Raw genomic sequence first — 18592 nt, 5'->3', positions numbered from 1 at the left:
TATTTCTGCTTTTTAAACTGTTACTGTTTGTATTTTCCTACAAACCCAGGTATTTGTTTTCTTTTTTTGTAATACACATGGAGGCCACAATTAGATATAGGGGTCTTTTCATGTGGAATTTTTCCTGCTGTTTGGGTACTGACCTGCAGTGTTTTTTGTCAGACCTTCTACTCAATGTTGTTTTCCATTTGTTGTATTTCCATGGTTTACTTGTTGTTTCTCTGAGTTTTTGAATCCACAATCCAATTTGAGTAAGCATAGAAAAACAAAAAACCACCACAGAAAGACAAAAAGTGGATAACGCTGGACTTTTTTTCTGGGAAAAGAGGCGGCGGAACTCTCAAGAGGGAAATGAGGGAGAAACACACAGGATTCTTTGAAATATTATTATTTTCACATGCTATTGCCTAGTATTTTCAAGAGGTGCCGGAACTCCGTTCCACCGCATTCCCGCTGAAAAAAAGCCCTGGATAATGTCATGAGGAAGCTCGGAGGAAGACTGTTGCCTTTTGGCACCCAAACCATGGGAAAACCTCAATTTCCTTCTCATCTCTGTGACATCAATCCTTATTATTTCCTGGCAGCAAGTCTGGCATCTTCCAGATGCAGATGGTCCAACAGAACCCACATACAGTCTTTAAGGCAGAGACACTTAGTCTAATTGCCTTTACACTGATGAGCTTAAGTAATCATATGTGCAGTAGATTAGATGACTGTTGGCAGGTGGTACTTCTTCACCACAGCAGCCAGTGTTGTTTTTCCTCTGCTCTTCTATTTCTCCCACCTTGCAGAGTACCACCATAAAGGATGCAACCCTATATTCACTGACTTTGTAGTAAGCCAATACCAGTGTGAAATTTGTGTGTGTGTGTAAAGTGTCATCCAGTGCAGCTGTTTGGCGACCCGATAGAGATTTCAAGGCAAGAGATGATCAGAGGTGGTTAACCATTGCCTGCCTCTGTGTAGCGACTGTAGATTTCCATGGTGGTCTTGTGATTGTTAGTGCCTGGTTGTCACCACTTTTGTTGTGTATTGTGACTGCATGGCTTGGGTTGCCAATGATTTTATTTGTGGTGCAGCCCCGATAAGATGGGAAAAGGAGAAGGTTGGAGAGCTGAGGGGGAGATCTCTGAGGTAAAGGGCTCTCTGGATGGAATGCTGTCCTATTACTCTTGTGCTCTGGCCTCTACTTCCCTTCTGTTTAAATCCCAGCTGCCACCATAGCAATAAAAAGGCAAAAGGACACAAGCTCTTATTAACTGGATGGTAGCATGTAGTTTTGTGTTTCCTAAAAAGCTTTTTAGTTGTGATGCTAATAATATGACACATGACAGAGAGGTGAACAGAAACCCCTTTCCCACAGCTATTTTGATTGGACATACAGTATATAGCTGGAACAGAATAATAATAAAAGCTTTATTTACCAAAAATAAATTTAGAAACAGTTTAAGGTTTTGTGTGGAATAAAGAATAAGAATAAATGTACTACTGGCTCACATTCCTCTCTAGGACGAGGCACTCTTCTGTCGAGAAGAACAGTATATAAGCACAGTTATTATTTATTACCTCTAGTCTTCTTCCTGAACATCCAGGAAGTGACGCCACTGTGCTAGCAGCAGGCATGCTTCTGTACTTCATGCGGGGCCAATTTAGCCCATTAAAACCAGCCCCTGCAAAGCACGGGCGCATGCCTGCTGCCAGGGTCAATGATGTCCCTTCAAGAAGTGACATTATTGGATCTGTTGGGAGTAGAGTTGCCAGTTCCAGGTTGTGAAATGCCTGGAGATCTGTGGGGTGGATCCTGGAGAGGGCAGGATTTGGGGATGGGAGTAGGATTGCCAGGTCCCCTGACTCCCTCAGCAGGAGATCAGGAGCCTGGTGTCAGGTTCTGCCCTGGGCACCACTAGGCCAGGTGCTGGCATGCCTGATGTTGACTCTGGGAGGTCGACAGGGACAACACAGGTTCTTGCTCTGTGGAAGGGAGGGTATACATCACCCTCGCTCCCTCTCAGTCCACTCGCAGGCCTGCTCAACCTGACGGAGCCCTGGCTGCCTCCCCTTACTTCTTGCCTTCCAGTGCCTTCAGCCTCTTTATCTCCTCCAGGCTCGATCTTCCTCCACTCCTCGATCTTCCATACTCTTCCTCCTTCCAGCTCCTCTCTCACTCTACCAAACGCCATCACAATCCACAAGGCCTTCCTTCTCCCACTTCCTACTCCTAACTGACCACCCCACCTTATGAGTGAACTTTCCTTATATCCCTTCTCCCATTCCTGGCTCCACCTGCTAACCACGCCCCTAGCCCTCTAGCCATGGCCCTAGCCATCTTAGGCAGCCACACCTATGGTTGCTTCGCTGGCTGCTCTGGGCAGCCACACCTGTGCCTTCTTTGCTGGCTGCTGGGTTTCCTCTGCTGAATGCCTTAGGCAACCCCACCTGGGGATGCTTTACTCCCAGCCTCTCTGGCTCTTGTTACCTCCTTCTAGTCTGCCTGCAGGTTGGGGCGTGGCCCTGTGCTGCCTTTTCTCCACTCCAGGTAAGGTTGCTGGCTGGCTGTCCCTGCGCCTTGTGCTCTCTCCCACTGGTGGGGTCTCTTCCTGGCTATCCTCACTCCCCCTGTCTGGGCTCCTAGGCTCCCACTGGAGGGCGGGGCTAGCTGGCTTCCACCTGCCCCATCTGACCCTCTGAGGCTTTGGTTCTTCTCCCCTTCCCTCTGTTGCTGTCGGGTTTTGGGGTTGGCAACTGGTAGCGCTTAAGGGGCTATTTTGGGTTCTGCTGCTTCCAGTTGCTGAAAGAAGAGAGTGCCCATTTTTGCTTTCCTTATCTTTATTTCTGACATTGCACCTGGGAGTTGCAGTATTTATATTGATGGACAGTCATAAGTTACTGAGACAAGTGCATAGAATAATCACTTTCTCTAATTTATGAATAGAGTGTATCATCAACAGTATACTTTCCTCCCAGAATGCATTACTGGTAGTACTTAATTTGTGAGAGAGCTCACACTGACATATTTTAATACCTATTTTTTTAAAAAGTATTCTCTATCTACAACATTTTGCTTTGCTCTTCCTCCGAAGACCTCAGAGCAGTATACATACTTCTCCCATTATACATTTAACCTCACAACAACCCTGTGAGGTGGGTTAGGCAGAGACAGTGACTGCCCAAAGGTCATTCGGCAAACTTTATGACACAATGGGGATTTAAACCCAGCTGTCCCGGACCTTCTTTTGACCCATTAACTACTACACCACATTGACTATAGTTTCAAGTGGGTAGCCATGTTGGTCAGCAGTAGTAGAGCAAGATTTAGGTCCAGTAGCACCATAAAGATCGAGTTTTCCAAGATATGAACTTTCAAGGGAGACTGACACAGGGAGCTCTGACTCTCAAAAAGCTCATATGTTGCCTTACGTACTACCAGTTGTCTTAAATATGTGCTCCTATGAACTACTTAGGCTTCATGTGGTCTAATGTCAGCCCTAGAATTGGTTATGCTTTGTTTCAGCATTTCTTCAACTCTGTATTGGATTCTTACGTCTTTGTAATATTGTGTTTATTTACCCGATGGCATTGTTTATGGAAATGTCCTTGAAATGGACTGTACTAATCTCATACTGCGTAATCCAACTTGAGTCTTAGTAAGAAAGGCAGACTATCAGTGACATAAATAAATACGAATTCTGGAAATCTAGTTGGTCTTCAAGTCGCTACTGGACCAGAATCTTGATCTTCTGTCTTGACTATTATATAATCCTCTCTGTACGATTAAGTTTTACAGGGATACCTTAGGCTAGTCAGTATCACTCATCCTAGCCTACTTCACAGGGTGGATATGAAAATAAAATGGGATACATATACCCCATATTTGCCACTCTGAGCTTCTTGAAGGAAAAAGGTGCAGGTAAAAAATGGCAAAGTGGAATATATAAGAACAATGTGGGTTTTTAAATATTTTGATTAACTTGAAATTTACAATGTATCAACAACAGTTAGTAAAAGAAAACATTTAAATTAAACTTTAAACAAGACTTGTATCTCTCTGTTTCATTAGAGATCAAATCCATTCAAGATCTTTAATATTTCTACCTTTTGTGAGGTTAATTTTATCATCAGGTGTTTTAATTTTCTCCTCCCTTTCTGCAAACTCGGATGTACTTCCTGTTTCCAGGCATACTTCAGTAATTAAATTTTAAAATATCACCCCCAAAGTCTAGGAGATAATTTAATAATAAATATTTCTGCTTTAAAGAGTAGTAGTTATGATATACAGAAGAACAAAAATGCTTTGGAGCACGTCTTGAGTGCTTTCCCCCAAACTGGTCCATTTTTAGATCAAGATAATGAGCAAGAGTCCAGTAGCACCTCCAAGACTAACAAATTTTTCTTCAGTTATCTGAAGAAGTGAGCTGTGACTCACGAAAGCTCATACCCTACCACAAATTTTGTTAGACTTAGAGGTGCTACTAAACTCTTGGACTTTTCTATAGGGCCATTTTTGTTTTCTTATTCTTGAAATTTTTGGAAGTCTTCTTTCTTCTCTCCAAAGCGTTTCACCTTAAGTCCCACAGCAAAACACTCCCTCAAGGAAGCCTCCTGCGCATGCTCACTTCTTTTCTCCTACTGAGGCGCCTCCCTTTTATTTTTCTTCCCACCTGCGCTTCGGCCCGCCCCGCCCCCCCACCTCGCGCTGGGAGGCAGGAGGTTGACGCATGCGCCGCACGGCGCTCTAAACCGGGGGCGGGGAGAAGAGGCGACCGTGGCTCCGCCCACGTTCCGGCGTGCGCCTTCCCTTTCGGTCCGTAGTGGCGAGTCCTCTTCTGGCGCGCCTGCGCGCTGAGCCTTACATCCGGGCACTGGGGCAGGATGAATGCTCCTTTCCAAGATGGCGGCGGAGGGAGGAGGGAAGGAGATGAACGAGATTAAGACCCAGTTCACCACCCGGGAGGGGCTGTACAAGCTGCTGAGCCACTCGGAGTACAGCCGGCCCAACCGGGTGCCCTTCAACTCGCAGGGCTCCAACCCCGTCCGCGTCTCCTTCGTTAACGTCAACGACCAGAGCGGCAACGGGGACCGGCTCTGCTTCAATGTGGGCCGGGAGCTCTACTTCTATATCTACAAGGGGGTGCGCAAGGTAACGCGCGGGGGAGGGCTGGGCGCGGTGGCGGGAGGGCTGAGGGGAGCCGAGGCGGGAGGGCGGTGGGGGCCACCAGCTCGGCCCTTGGGCTGCGCTCCTCTTCGGTCTTGGCTGCCTCAGGCACGCACTTGTCAACAAGGTGCCTCGTCTGCCCTTAGGACCAGTTTCTCCTTTTTTTTTGGTCTGGGGGAGGGAGTTTAATGTGGCTCCTTCCGTCCGTTTGGTGGGGGCGAGTTCTTTTGCTGCACTTCGTGCCCCCTGTTGCATTGGTTCCCAACTGTTACGGGAATGCACCTTGCGCGATCAAACCGGGCGCCTCTTAATGCCTGCTTGGAAGAGGTTGGGGTGTCTAGTTTTAACGAAGGGGCTAAGGGTGGTCTCTGTCAATAAGGTATTCGAACCTATGAATGCCAGCGCTGGCAGGCAATAGCAGGGAAGATCTTGGCCTCTGTGCCGTTATTTGGCCTTCCAGGGCAGCTTTTTGAACTAGAGGGACTGCTGGTCTAATCCAGCAAGGGTCACGTTTTTAAAGTGTGTACAGGATGTAGAAACTAGATTTTCTAAAGTTAGTTGTAGTATATGCTCCGGCAAAGGGGTATGTGGTATGAATGGCTGTTAGTTGTTGCTGCTGTTTGGTCCTAGAATGTTTTGGGTATTTTGAAGTTCCAGGGAAGTATAGGGCTTCCTTAAAGAGAATCTGTGGTCTCTTTCAACTATGGAGTCATACAGTGATATTCTAGGTCTCTGACTGGAGAACAGATGGAATCTTGCATATGTATGTGTTCACCTGTTTTTGTTGCAAGATGAGGTCACGGTGTCTTCTGGCAGACAGGGTCTGCTATGGTAGGAGTGCTGTTTTTCACACATGTATTAAGTCTTTGTGTGGAAAGAGTGGGGTGTCTTTCTATTGACAGATTAGAGTTATGGCATGGGGAAGTCTCTCCTTGGCTGGCAGATGTTTGAAAAAAGTAGGTAGGTTGTATAGTTAATGTAAGTATAAATCTATGTGACATGAATGCTGGAAGATGCTTATTTAGATAATACAAAGCAGCATTTCAGTCTATTTGTTTAGGAAATCTGCACTTTTATGTGTATTACTTGAGATTAAACCCTTAATGCTATTTTTAATGAACACAGGCATAATAATTCTTGGTTTCACAAAATTACTTTGAAACGTTTGCTTTTCTGTACAGTAATAACAGAGTGAGTAATTATGGAGAGGGCTGTTGTTAATGGGCAATGATTAACAGATTTGAATAGTCTCTTTGAGTAAATTTTTGTACCTATGTTGTAGTTACATTCCTGTGCAGTCAATTCACTCCCAATGTATTATATCTGGTTTCTTGTAGCAGCAATTCAGTGTCTAATTTTCAGTAAAAGAGAGGCTTTTAAACTAAATAACCTAGAATAAGTATTGTCACAAAACATATGGAATCTTTCAGATATGGTTGTAAAAGGTTTTGAAAGGCAATTAGTATTACTCTCAATTGTGGAAGACCTTTATCAACTAAAAAAAGTTTCAACCGAAAATGTTGTTTTGGGTGAAATTCTCCAGCTTGGAAATACCACTCATCTGTGTTGAGTAAGAATTGCCTTCAGGCAGGGAAATTATTGTAAATTAGATAAGAATGGGTTCTTCACTTCCACCCCTCCCCCTGGCTATTATGTGGTGCAAATGACTTGCATTGGTATGCAGGGACACTAGAACTAGTTTTTGTAGACATCTGTCTTCCTGAGCTTGCTTGCAAGGTTGTACTACTCAGAACAACAGGTGAACTTCTGGAAGTGTGGGACATTCATGGACTTCATTGGTGGTTCTGATTTGTAGAATACCCTAGGAAAGAGGCATTTGTGAGATGGCATTTGTTCAAGTGGTAGTCACGAAATGTTTATATTAAACCACTGCTCTCCCCACCCACCCCAAGTCAGTAGAGAGAAGCAGAAGTTTTGAAACACATTTGCTACATTTTCAGTGGGTTTTTTTCAGTTTGAGTGGAATGGTGCCTATTCTAGTACCAGCGATTAAACAGTGATAGAACAAATGCTTTGTACTCTTCTTTTGCCTGTCCTCCCTCCCAGGGTTGTTAGTCCGAAATGCTGATGTTAGCTCCTTAAAGGAAGGGTGAGAAACAAATATACCATAGAGGAATTGTTTAATTGGTTCTAGACTTCATGATATTCAGAGAATTAATGGTCTCCCTCCCCTGTTCAACTGATCTGTATTTTCTTGTATGTATCAAAAGCCTTGCGTGTTCAGTTTCTGGTAATGATGTTGGAACTATATAGATAGCCATGTTTTGCTGCCTTCTTTGTAGGCATTGAGATTACTTTTGATGTATACCTTGACATTGTCGAACAAGAGATGTGCTTGCAGAGTGTTTTACAAAGCTCTAAACAGTGAATTTTGCTTCCATTTAATGGATGTTATGTCAAGTTGATATTCTAATCCATGTTAGTGACTGAAGAAGCTCATAGTTATTTAAGGTTCATGTTAATGCGATCTTGCATGTGCATTCGTTTTAGCTTTGATTAGGGTGAATGAACTTTGCTTTTTCATGAACATGAGTCAGGTTTGGATTCAAGTATCTTGTAGAGACAAACAGCTAGAATGTAGACCATTTTTAGAGATTTGTGAGAAGCAGCCAACAAGAATGAAATACTGGAAATGTAAGTGTTACAGACCTTCTGCAAGATATGTGTCTGCTTACTGATGAATCTGTTCCTAGTGTTCTAGCCTGTCAAGACGATCTGTTGATAGATACTGATTATCGAACTTACATCTGTTGAGCAGGGAAGTGACTACTTACATTCTTACAAAATATTTAGTATTCTAATTCATTTCTCCTTGGCAACGCATTGATAGATGGAGACAAAGGAGTCAGTCTAAAAATGATACTCGTAGATCTTTCCCTCTGGAGGCCCAGGAGCAAAACAGTGGGGGATGAAGAGGGGGGGAATCATATAATGTTGTCATTCCTTCCTCCTTCTTCCACTGATGGAATTTCCACTGACACAAGAGGGGAGCAGGGACAATGGTGCCAGCTCTCCTGTCTTCACCGTTAGCTCCCTGTTGGTGGTTTGTAACCAGGATTTCCAGAACTCTGACCATCAGTCTTCTGGAGGCTGTTGAGGCAAGGAGGATATGGGGAAGATCAGTAATCTTGAGTGCCTCCTGATCATGATGTGTACATTCCAAGTAGTTATAGAAGTGCTTTATTCAGTTAAGCTTGTCTTACCACTCTTTCTGGCTTTGAACCTATCCACAGCGGTAGGTGGAAGTTAATGCTCTTAAAGCCAACTGTGAACTTGTGAATATCCTCAACTTTAGGGTGACTGTTATAAACAGAGCTGAAAAAAATTCCGGGTGCCTGTTTTTTCTCTCAGCGAATGTAAAATTTTAACTTGGCAACAGTTAATAATAATTAACATTAAGACATTTTAGGGAATAAACTTCTTCTAAATAGCCATCCTATGTGCCTTGTAGGTCAGTTGCAATAGGTTCCTTTAAATACAGTTATAGAAGGGTGAATCAATGCGGAGTGGGATAACTTTAGTCTAATCTTACTTTTTAAAATTAGAATATCTATGATCCACAACTGAATTTTTAAATGTACAGACTGTGCATACATACTGTGAGAGTCATTGTGGCAGTGCAGTGGTTGGAAGATGAAGCATGCGAACATCTAGGCTGAAATCTCCGCTTGCTATGAAAAACTTACTGTGACCTTGAGCCAGTTGCATACTCTCAGCCTAACCTACTTAGCAAGGTAGTTGTGAGAATAACTTGGGCGAAGGGGAGAACCGAGTATGCCCACTTGGAGTGCTATGAAGGAAGAATGAGATGTAATACATAAAATCTTTGAGAAGTGGAACCAGAACTAATCTCTGTTAAACCTGAATATACAGCTTGCATAAAAGTTGGCCTGGTACAGCAATCTGTACAAGATTCTCAGCAACCCCAACTGGTGAAAGGCAGGACCTCAGAAACAGGCCAGTAGTTCACTGTAGGACCCCACTCTACCTTTTCATACCCTAAATGGTGGCAAAAACCTTTCTAGAAAAAAATCTGCTTTTTAAACCAGTGTAATTTGAAACATACTTTCCCCAAATTGTTATAAAATAGTAGCTCTAGATCCCTCGTTCTTTGACAGATGTTAGGACTGTGGTAACAATCACAGCATTTATGGTTTTAACCATATTAGCTTTCCAGCCTGCACCACAGCAGAACTGAATGATTCTAGGCTTACATAGTTGTCTTGGCTTTTTACGTGCGTGATAACTGACTCAACATGAACAAAAGAGATGCTTGATAAGGTGTTTGCTCCATATTCACATGCAGTTAAGCCAACAGAATCCCAGACTGTAGAAACTATAGACTATAGTGGACTTTGCATTTTGTGGAATTTCGTACTTTTCTATTGCTGTCAAGATACTTTCTTGATGACTTCACTCTTCCATGGTTCTTTCAGAACATTGAGTTGTGATCTTGCGTCCTTAACAGGCATTGGATAAAAATATATGGCTTCTGGCCTGATTGCTTTGGAAAACAAAAGCATAAATGTTTTGCAACCTGATCCTGTCACCGTGTAGCTTAGAATTAACTCCCACTATGTTCAGTGGGAGAGGGGGGGAATGCACCCTTCTCCTACTGCCTCCTTGCTGTCATTATTTTTTTCGTAGAATTGTGCCCAGCATATGCTTACATTCTTTCTTTTTGAGGTAATGGGTTTTTTTGTAGTTGTATCAGCAAATCGTTCTTAATATTAAGGTTTGATTTATTACGTACAGTATCCAATTATAGAATGATCTGCAAAACATATTAGTTGGATTGTGTAGTGGTTAGGAGTGAAGTTGTCAGTACATGGTGGATATATATCTGCAAAGCCATGAATACACTGGGTTGTCTTAGCCAAAGCCACCATCTCTTAGGAGATAATAGGCTGTGACAGGGCTGTTACAAGGATTATGGAGGATGCATGTGAAGCCCTTTGAGGACTTCAGAAGAACACTATATATCGATGATGGTTAAGAATGTAGAAGATGGGATATATGAGGACTCGGTGGAGAAGAAATCTGAAGCCACCTCTGCATCCTCCCTTCTTGCTTTGCCTAATAGATTACTTTTGTCTCTGGTCGTGTGTTTTTCTCCCCATAGGCAATTCTTGCCTGTGTGTGGAAAAGGCAAGTTTGGGTGGGGGATGTATATAATTTATCAAGAAATTTGTTTGTAGAAGATGTGCTCTGTCTCTGATTTCTCCCCATGCAAATGTTTTGATCTGTACAAGAGGGTGATTCATAGCTGTTGGATATAATGGAAATTATTTCTTTGCATCTGGAGTAGGGTTGATTTTGTTTTCTATGAATTTTTGTTTTTGTCAGTTGCTTTTGTTTTCTGTTTCAGCATTTGATATTCTGTACACATGTGCAGTTTTAAGAATCCTGGGTTTGATTAGCATAAAACACAAGCAAAATTGAAATGGGGGTTTTCTGGTTGAATGATCGAGGGCACAAAATTTGAAACCGTCCCTCATTTTCATTATGCTGTTTGACTTAAGAGGACAGCAGGGTTTTTTTTGGGTTGACTACAAATTGCACATTTTGAAGTTTTGGAAATGAATACCGTTTGGACTATGGAATTAAAAATGCTATCACTTCCTGGATTGCTGGCTGTCTGGCTAATGGTGTTAACAACTGATATGACTCTGTGCCTACTACATGTGATGCTTGGGACCAGGTAGATTTCTTCACCATGTTCTTCCATCTTCAAGATTGCATAGTACCACCAGTTTGGTTAATGTGTACTATACAGGACTGCAGTTCTTTACACAATTCTGAAGTTCCCATGTCTATTAATTCACTGTAGCATACTGCTAAAAAGCAGTCATGGACTTCTGTTCCAGCCCTGAAGATATATTCAAAACAAAATGTTAATCCACTTGTCCTGCATGCTTCAGGTGTCATAGGTTACCCAAAATTATAGCCATGGTAAATAAAGCAGATGGTATTCAGGCCTGCCAGAGTTTTCTTGTTTTCAAAGTGACGTTTCCCATTTGCTTTTGTCTTCAGGGCTAATTCTGAAGTGTAAGTTAATGCAAAAATGTGCTTATTGTTGGGAGTTTGTGATTAGAATAAATACCTGGACTGACAACAGCATGTTACTATTTTAGTGGGTTTTTTGATCCTTCCAGGCTCTGTAGATGAGCAAATCCTGTCTTGTACTTAGAGAGAAACAAATGGAAAACTGCAGATTTGTATTTGTGTATATAATACATCCTGTAGGCCATTCCTCTTTCACAGTCATACTTTCTCATTTACACATTATTCACATTTGTATGCATGCCTTTATATAGATATTTGTGTACAGTCAGTTCTACCGGTTCTCTTCTCTGTGAACCTCTCTCCGTCATCAGACATTATCATCTGCCCCTAGGCCTTGTGTGCTGGTAGTTTCTTTTATCTGCGTAGATAGAATATTAAATATCTCAGAACGCTTTGGCACGTGAGCTGTTAGAGCCTATGAAGTGAGAGTGGAAGGTGCTCACGGACACACAGCTTTCCTAAGTTGTCTCTTCCAGCATCCTGAGACCTCCAAAACTCTAGTGTTGGAAATAATGAAGAACTACATGGATAAAAACCTGTGTACCTGTTGTGCACATATCCAGTGAAGAGTGGAAACAGAAATCTCCCTTACTTCACAACTGGCAGAAGTAGTAGCTGGTTACATCCAGTTCCTTCTCTTTGTTGCAGCCCCGAGCAGCATAGATCTTTTCCCACATGAATCCTACAGTCTTCAGCATCAGCGGTCTTACAGTTGCTGGGGGAACAGGGAGGGTGGGAAAGATCCTCATCTGCAGGCACCATTGTACTTGGGCTTCGTGGGATCCAGGTCAGAATTACAGTGCATGGGAGTACCCCTTGGTTGAAGTAGCTCAAGTCCATAGCTTAGCCAGTGCACGTGGAGGCAAACTCCCACTTTTTCTTTGCTGTGCCATCATCCATTTAACCACCAGTTTAAGCTTAAATCTTATGTTAAGAAAAAATAGACTTCTGCATGGCTTTAGAAACTATCATGTCATTTCCTGGCTTTTAATTTTTTTCAGCTATTTATTTGGAGTGGATGCAGACAGTGGCCAGGTTCATGCATCACAGCCAAACTCTGGTTTGCTGACCCTGAGCACCTCATGGACACTCTTGCTCCACCTAGTTAACAGTAACTATAATTTTCCTTAAACCCTATTTTGAGCAGACTTTGAACAGGAGGAGGAGGAAACCTGAAGATGATGAGGGAAGTTGCAGGGTGCTCGCAGTTGTGTCTAAACCATAGCTTAGTTGTTGGCATGTATCCAACCACACAGCTCCAAAGACTTAATGGCACTTAAGCCTTCAGAAGGTAGGGGGCAATGATTTCTGCCAATTTCTCCCCCTTACTGCTGCTGACCCTTAGTCTGTCTGGTGCTGCCCCTGATGCTCAGGAATAAAATTTCAGGAGTTCGGTGGACTGCCATGGGAGAAGGGAAGCAGTAAAGTCCCCTCGGCAAACTTCACAATCCTGTTAGACTTCTCTGAATCATTACTTGGTTTCCACAGTTGAAAAGACTTCTCTACCCCCAAGTTGCTATCCTACTCACTCTCTCCCATTGTCACAGACCGCTCATCGTGCAGTATTGCCCTCTCTCATTCTGGTTTTGAAACTCCACCTTCTGATCTGAAACCAAACTTGTCTTTGTCAAGACACAACAACAGGATTTCTTGAGAGCATGTGTGAGCTCATCTGACCTTTTCCTGGGTGCAGGTGCTTGAATATACACATGTGTGAGAATTGCTGTTGGGAAAGGGGTACACAACCTTTTATATGTTTCTGAGGGTGTGTAGGGGACTCTTCTGGGTAGAAGAATGTGTCCTTATTCCCACCCAGTCTCTGAGATGGGCCCCAGAACTTCGTACAGCACCTCTGTTTAACTGCAGCTGCTGCTTGTAGCTGTTTTAAGCTCTGCTGCAAACCAGGAGAGTTTCTCTTGGGAGAGACAAAGTCCCTCACTGAGGCAAGACCTACCATTATGTGTGTGTTTGTGCACATGTGAGCAGGTGGGGTCGGGGAGGGAGGCTTGCAGTGAAGAAATCCCTGTATGCTGCTCACAGCCTGTTCCAGATCAGATCATTTCCTGTGCATTTTTCACCCAGCAGTTGTGGGATCGGAGCTATACCTAGGAGCTATACCTATACCTGGGATCTGAACTGTGCCTATACCTGGGAGAGTAAGGATGGAGGAGAACTGAAAATTTCAAGTTCCCAGTCACCTCCCAGAACTACTGGCTGCATGCCCCATTAGCCCTTAGGTGATATACCACCCCACTTTGTCAGCATGTGGGGGGTTTGGCATTATTTCTCAAGACTGTATACCAATTAAAAACAAAAAGAGTCCAGTAGCACCTTTAAGACTAACCAATTTTATTGTAGCATAAGCTTTCAAGAATCAAGTTCTCTTCGTCAGATGCATGATCCAAACTGGTCAAATACAGAAGAGGAGGGGAGATAGGGGAGAGAAGGAGACATATATCAGAAGGGGACAGGATGCAATTAGCGGGGAGGCAACCAAAACATTCCTTTGCTAGTAAATGTAAACATCTCCTTTTGGTGTGCCTTCGATAACCACAGCTCTCCCTGCCAGATGCATCTGACAAAGAGAACTGTGGTCCCCGAAAGTCCACACCAGGCACCACTGGGCTCCCCCAGACCATGCCTCTGTAAAGGAAATCTGTTACCTGTGATAATGTGATAACCATTCATAGTCTCTATTCAGTCCCAGCTTGACAGAGTCAAATTTGCATATGAATTCCAATTCAGCAGCCTCCCGTTGGATTTTGTTTTTGAAAGGTTTCTGTTGAACCACAGCGACCTTTAAGTCTTTGGTGGAATGTCCTGGTAGATTGAAGTGTTCTCCCACTGGTTTTTGGACGTTTCCATTTCTAATGTCAGATTTGTGTCCATTTATTCTTTTGCGTAGAGGTTGGCTGGTTTGTCCAATGTACAGAGCAGAAGGACATTGTTGGCACATGAGGGCATATATCAGATTGGAGGATGAGCAGCTGTAAGAGCCAGAGACAGTGTAGTTGATGCCATTGGGTCCTGTAATTGTATTCCCTGGGTAGATATAGGGGCAGAGCTGGCATCTGGGTCTGTTGCAGGGCCTGGTACCTGTGCTGGTGACTCTGCTGGCCGATTCACGATTGTAAGTGAGAAGTCGTTTAAGGTTGGGGGCCTGTCTGTAGGCAAGGAAAGGTCTTCCACCCAGGGCTTCTGAGAGAGAGGTATCATTTTCCAGGATGGGTTGTAGCTCACTGATGATACGTTGGATGGGTTTGAGCTGGGAGCTATAGGTGACAACCAGTGGTGTTCTGTTGTTAGTTCCTTTAGGTTTGTCCTGGAGCAGACTGTTTCTGGGTACTAGTCTGGCCCTATTGATTTGTTTCTTCACTTCATTTGGTGGGTACTGTAGTCTCAAAAATGCTTGTTGTAAATCTCTTAAGTGTGAGTCTCGGTCGAGAGCATTGGAGCAGATACGGTTGTAACGTAAGGCTTGGCTGTAGACAATAGACCGAGTGGTATGTTTAGGGTGGAAGCTGGAGGCATGTAGATATGAGTATCGGTCTGTTGGTTTCCGGTATAAAGTGGTATTTATTCGCCCATTATGTAGTTGTACAGTAAGTGTACCTGTTGTGTAGAGTGGTCCAGGCTTAGGTTGATAGTAGGGTGAAAGTTATTGAAGTCCTGATGAAATCTCTCAAGGGCTTCCTTCCCATGGGTCCAAATGATGAAGATGTCATCCAGGAATCTTAAGTATAGTAGTGGTTCCAGTGGATGGGAGCTGAGGAAGTGTTGCTCCAAGTCCGCCATGAATATGTTAGCATATTGTGGTGCCATGCGTGTGCCCATGCCTGTGCCATTAACCTGTAGATATAAGTTGTCACCAAATTCAAAGTAATTGTGAGTGAGTACGAAGTGACAAAGTTCGGTGGCGAGGTTTGCTGTGGTTTTGTCCTGGATAATATTCCGTATGGCTTGCAATCCATCTGCATGTGGGATATTGGTGTACAGGGCCTCCACATCCATGGTTACTAGGATGGTGTCATCTGGTAGGTTGTCAATGGACTGTATTTTCCTGAGGAAGTCAGTGGTGTCCCGTAAGTAGCTGCGTGTGTTGGTGGCATAGGGCCTGAGGATAGAGTCCATGTATCCCGAGACTCCTACTGTGATGGTGCATTTTCCTGAAACAATTGGGCATCCTGAGTTACCTGGTTTGTGGATTTTGGGTAGTAGGTAGAATCTTCCTGGTCGTGGTTCCTGGGGTGTGTCCGTATGGATGCATTCTTGTATGTCCATGGGGAGTGTTTTTAATATTTTATTGAGTTCCCTTTTGTATTGCTCCGTGGGGTCAGAAGGTAGTATTTTATAGAATGTTGTGTTGGAGAGTTGTCTTTCTGCTTCTTGTATATAATTATGTTTGTCCATGATGACAACTGCTCCGCCTTTGTCAGCTTCCTTGATTACGATGCCAGAATTATTTTGGAGGCTGTTTATGGCCTCTCTTTCTCCACGGCTGAGGTTCTGCTTTAGGTGTTGTTGTTTGTCAATTATCTCAGCCTGAGAAATCTAAAATGAAAGTTTTATGCAGTGAAGCAATTTTATAAAGCAATCTAGTCACAATGGGGTATGCCAAGAACAGCCAGAGAACTAAAAATCTTAAGAACAACCTTTTAATCTAATGTTGGAAGCTGTATAAAGCCATAGATACTTTGCTGTTGCTTGACATTCCATGTAGATAATGAGTTGTCCTGACCAGACCTGGACGGGTACATGGAACATCAGAAATACAAACATTCCCAGTTGTGTTCCCACATAATATATATTGATCTTGAATGGAAGGTTGGGATTCTCATCAACCCATTCTATGACTAGTCATTGCATTTCTGTTTTTCATTCTGTACCTGGTTAGGTCTGTTTCACATTAAATACATGTAAATATTGTGTAGTAGTTCATTTAGGACCACTGAAAAAGACTGAATGGCTGAAATATGTACGGTCTGGGGATTATATTGTTGTGCCTGGGAAGATGCAAAACTGAGGAACTATAATAGCCACGGTTTTGTCCTGTGTTTTATTGTTATGCATCTTATTAAATATTGTTGTATCAGTTTTTCATTTTCTGTATTATCTTTTGCATTGGTTCATTTAGGTTTGCTTCTCTCAACCTTTTTGGTTACTAAAGGCTCAGTCTGGCAGGCCTTCTTGGGAAGGCCGTTGCTCAGTTGAGGAACTACCACTGAAAAGGTGCTTCATAATTCCCTTTCTGTATAACTTTGCTCACAAATTAGATGCTTTGGTTCTGTTTTCATACTGATTATTCCCCTAGTTTCCCCTGTGTTTCTGATTGCTCCGGTGCTTGCCACCCCTTCCACCAATGTCCCTTTCTCTCACCCCATCCTGCCTGTGCTGTGTTTATTGGGTTCATTTATAAGTAAATATATATCTCAAATACCCACCTTCCTATAGCTACTGTTCTTCTCACAGGGAAAGGTAAAGATTGGTTTGGTTAAAGATGTGAAGGCCCAGACAGAAGGTGGGTTTCTAAAAAAAAAAATTCTGAAGACATTCCAAATTTTCCATTAGAAAAAATGGAGATTTGGGGGGAGCATTGAAACTCCAAATGTGTTTTATATAAAAAAAATTCATGCTACAGTCTACAGCACCAGTTGATAATTTCTGTGCATTATATAGGCATGCAAAACATATATTTCATATATTGAACATATTTTCATAGTTGGAAAAAAACTATATCTGTGTGTAGTTTAATTTGGTCCACAGTTTTGTCTGTGCACACTACTGAATAGTTCAGAATTCTCAGTTACAATTTTTAGCTTGATATCCAAATGCAGTAATAGTAAAATTGTGGCTTTCTTTTGTTTGCTTACAAAACTTTTCTTTAACTTTTGTTGATTGCAAAAACTAAAATACCTAGATTTAGTTAGCATAGGGCACTCACTACAGTTAGCAGCTTTTTCTCTGTAGTTCTTGGAAATATTCACAATTTTGCTTGTAGAAAGTAAGCATTTATACTTTTAAATCTCCTAACTGTACCAAATAGTACCATTTTATATACCAAGTTATAAATGATGTTTAAAAGCAGTAAAATAGTTTTAGTTTAATAGTTTAAAGTTTAAAGTAATTTAATAAAGTATAGAATATATTTCAGTTTCGCTCTAAATTTTCACATAAACGCAACACAGTAACTTTTTGTGATTAGGGATGGTATTTGGCAGGATCCAGTTGGCAAATAAGGTGCTTGTACATGTAATCTTACACATGCAGTTCCCCAGCTTTCTGTCTGCCCCCTTTAAGTTGTCACCACAAACTCTTATTTGTTACTTGGGTCACATCCAGAATGAACTTTCAAAATCATAGCTAAGAATTCTTTAGTGCTACCAGGTGGTGCAAGACTATTTGAGAGTAGTGGCCAAGGAGTTATTTGGCCATTATTTAATAACTCCGTAGCTGGCGGGATTGTAGTTATGCTACACACTTCACATTACCTATTGTGCTTGAGGCGCTTCATGTATACCATCATCTTTGGACAAGCACCTCCAGGTAGAAATCTTGTTTACCAGCTTTGCCTTCTTGTAGTGTTGGAATGTGAAATGGGAGGGGTGGATTGTTGCATTGAAAAGCTAAAGACAGCCAGGAGTGAATTGCTTATGCAGAAGGAGCTATCGCTGCTATAAAGTCCTTCAACAATGTGGGGTTGGAAGTTGCCACCCTCTTATCTGCTCAACATAAGTTGTTGCTCATCTACCACTAAAATGTCCCTAATCAGAGGGAAAGAAAAGGATTTAATGTGGCTTCCAAAATATGCACAAAACGTGGGTGGGTGGATGGTGTACTGGCACTCTGATAATCACAGAGAATTTCAAATTCTGCTAGTCACTATAGAAACAGTCAATGAAATGCCTTGGGGAGATAGTCGTAGACTTTTGCTAAGTCACTAGAAATCTGAAATACTGCAAATATTCTTTAAAATCATGAGTCTGAGAGCAATAACAGTGTTGTGCCTTCATAGCAGGTGAAGGAGGAAACTGACAATACAGGTGCAAATCATATATTCAAACGAGAGCATGAAACTTGCAAATTAACTCCCACATTTCTCAGTAGATTGAGGCCTAGTTCTCACTGAAGTGGTAAATGTGTCTGGGCTTTACCAGTTTGGATTACAAGTGGGAGCTCACTTGATTACATTCTTTCTTATATATATAAAAACACTCTTGGCATAGAAGGCTACCTGTCATATTGCAGAGCTGGGGATGGGATAGATTTGATAATTTAGGAAGGAAATGAGAACTAGAGGCAGGTGTTTAATGTTCTGAAGTTCAGTGGCAAGTTGGAAAACAAGTTTTGAAGGCC

At 42.5% G+C, this 18592-nt stretch overlaps 1 protein-coding gene across 1 annotated transcript in view; it reads left to right on the top strand.

Moving 5' to 3' along the window:
* Positions 1 to 4873: 4873 nt before the first annotated feature.
* WDR20 (WD repeat domain 20) overlaps positions 4874 to 18592 on the top strand; it is a 50556-nt gene continuing 36837 nt past the window's right edge. The window contains exon 1 of the mRNA XM_054971382.1: positions 4874 to 5137. Within this exon, the coding sequence (XP_054827357.1) occupies positions 4874 to 5137 (264 nt within the window). The remainder of the gene's footprint in view (positions 5138 to 18592) is intronic.

This window comes from Eublepharis macularius, chromosome 2 (assembly GCF_028583425.1).
Source record: "Eublepharis macularius isolate TG4126 chromosome 2, MPM_Emac_v1.0, whole genome shotgun sequence".
Taxonomy (NCBI): domain Eukaryota; kingdom Metazoa; phylum Chordata; class Lepidosauria; order Squamata; family Eublepharidae; genus Eublepharis; species Eublepharis macularius.
This window is presented reverse-complemented; position numbering and strand designations above follow the sequence as displayed.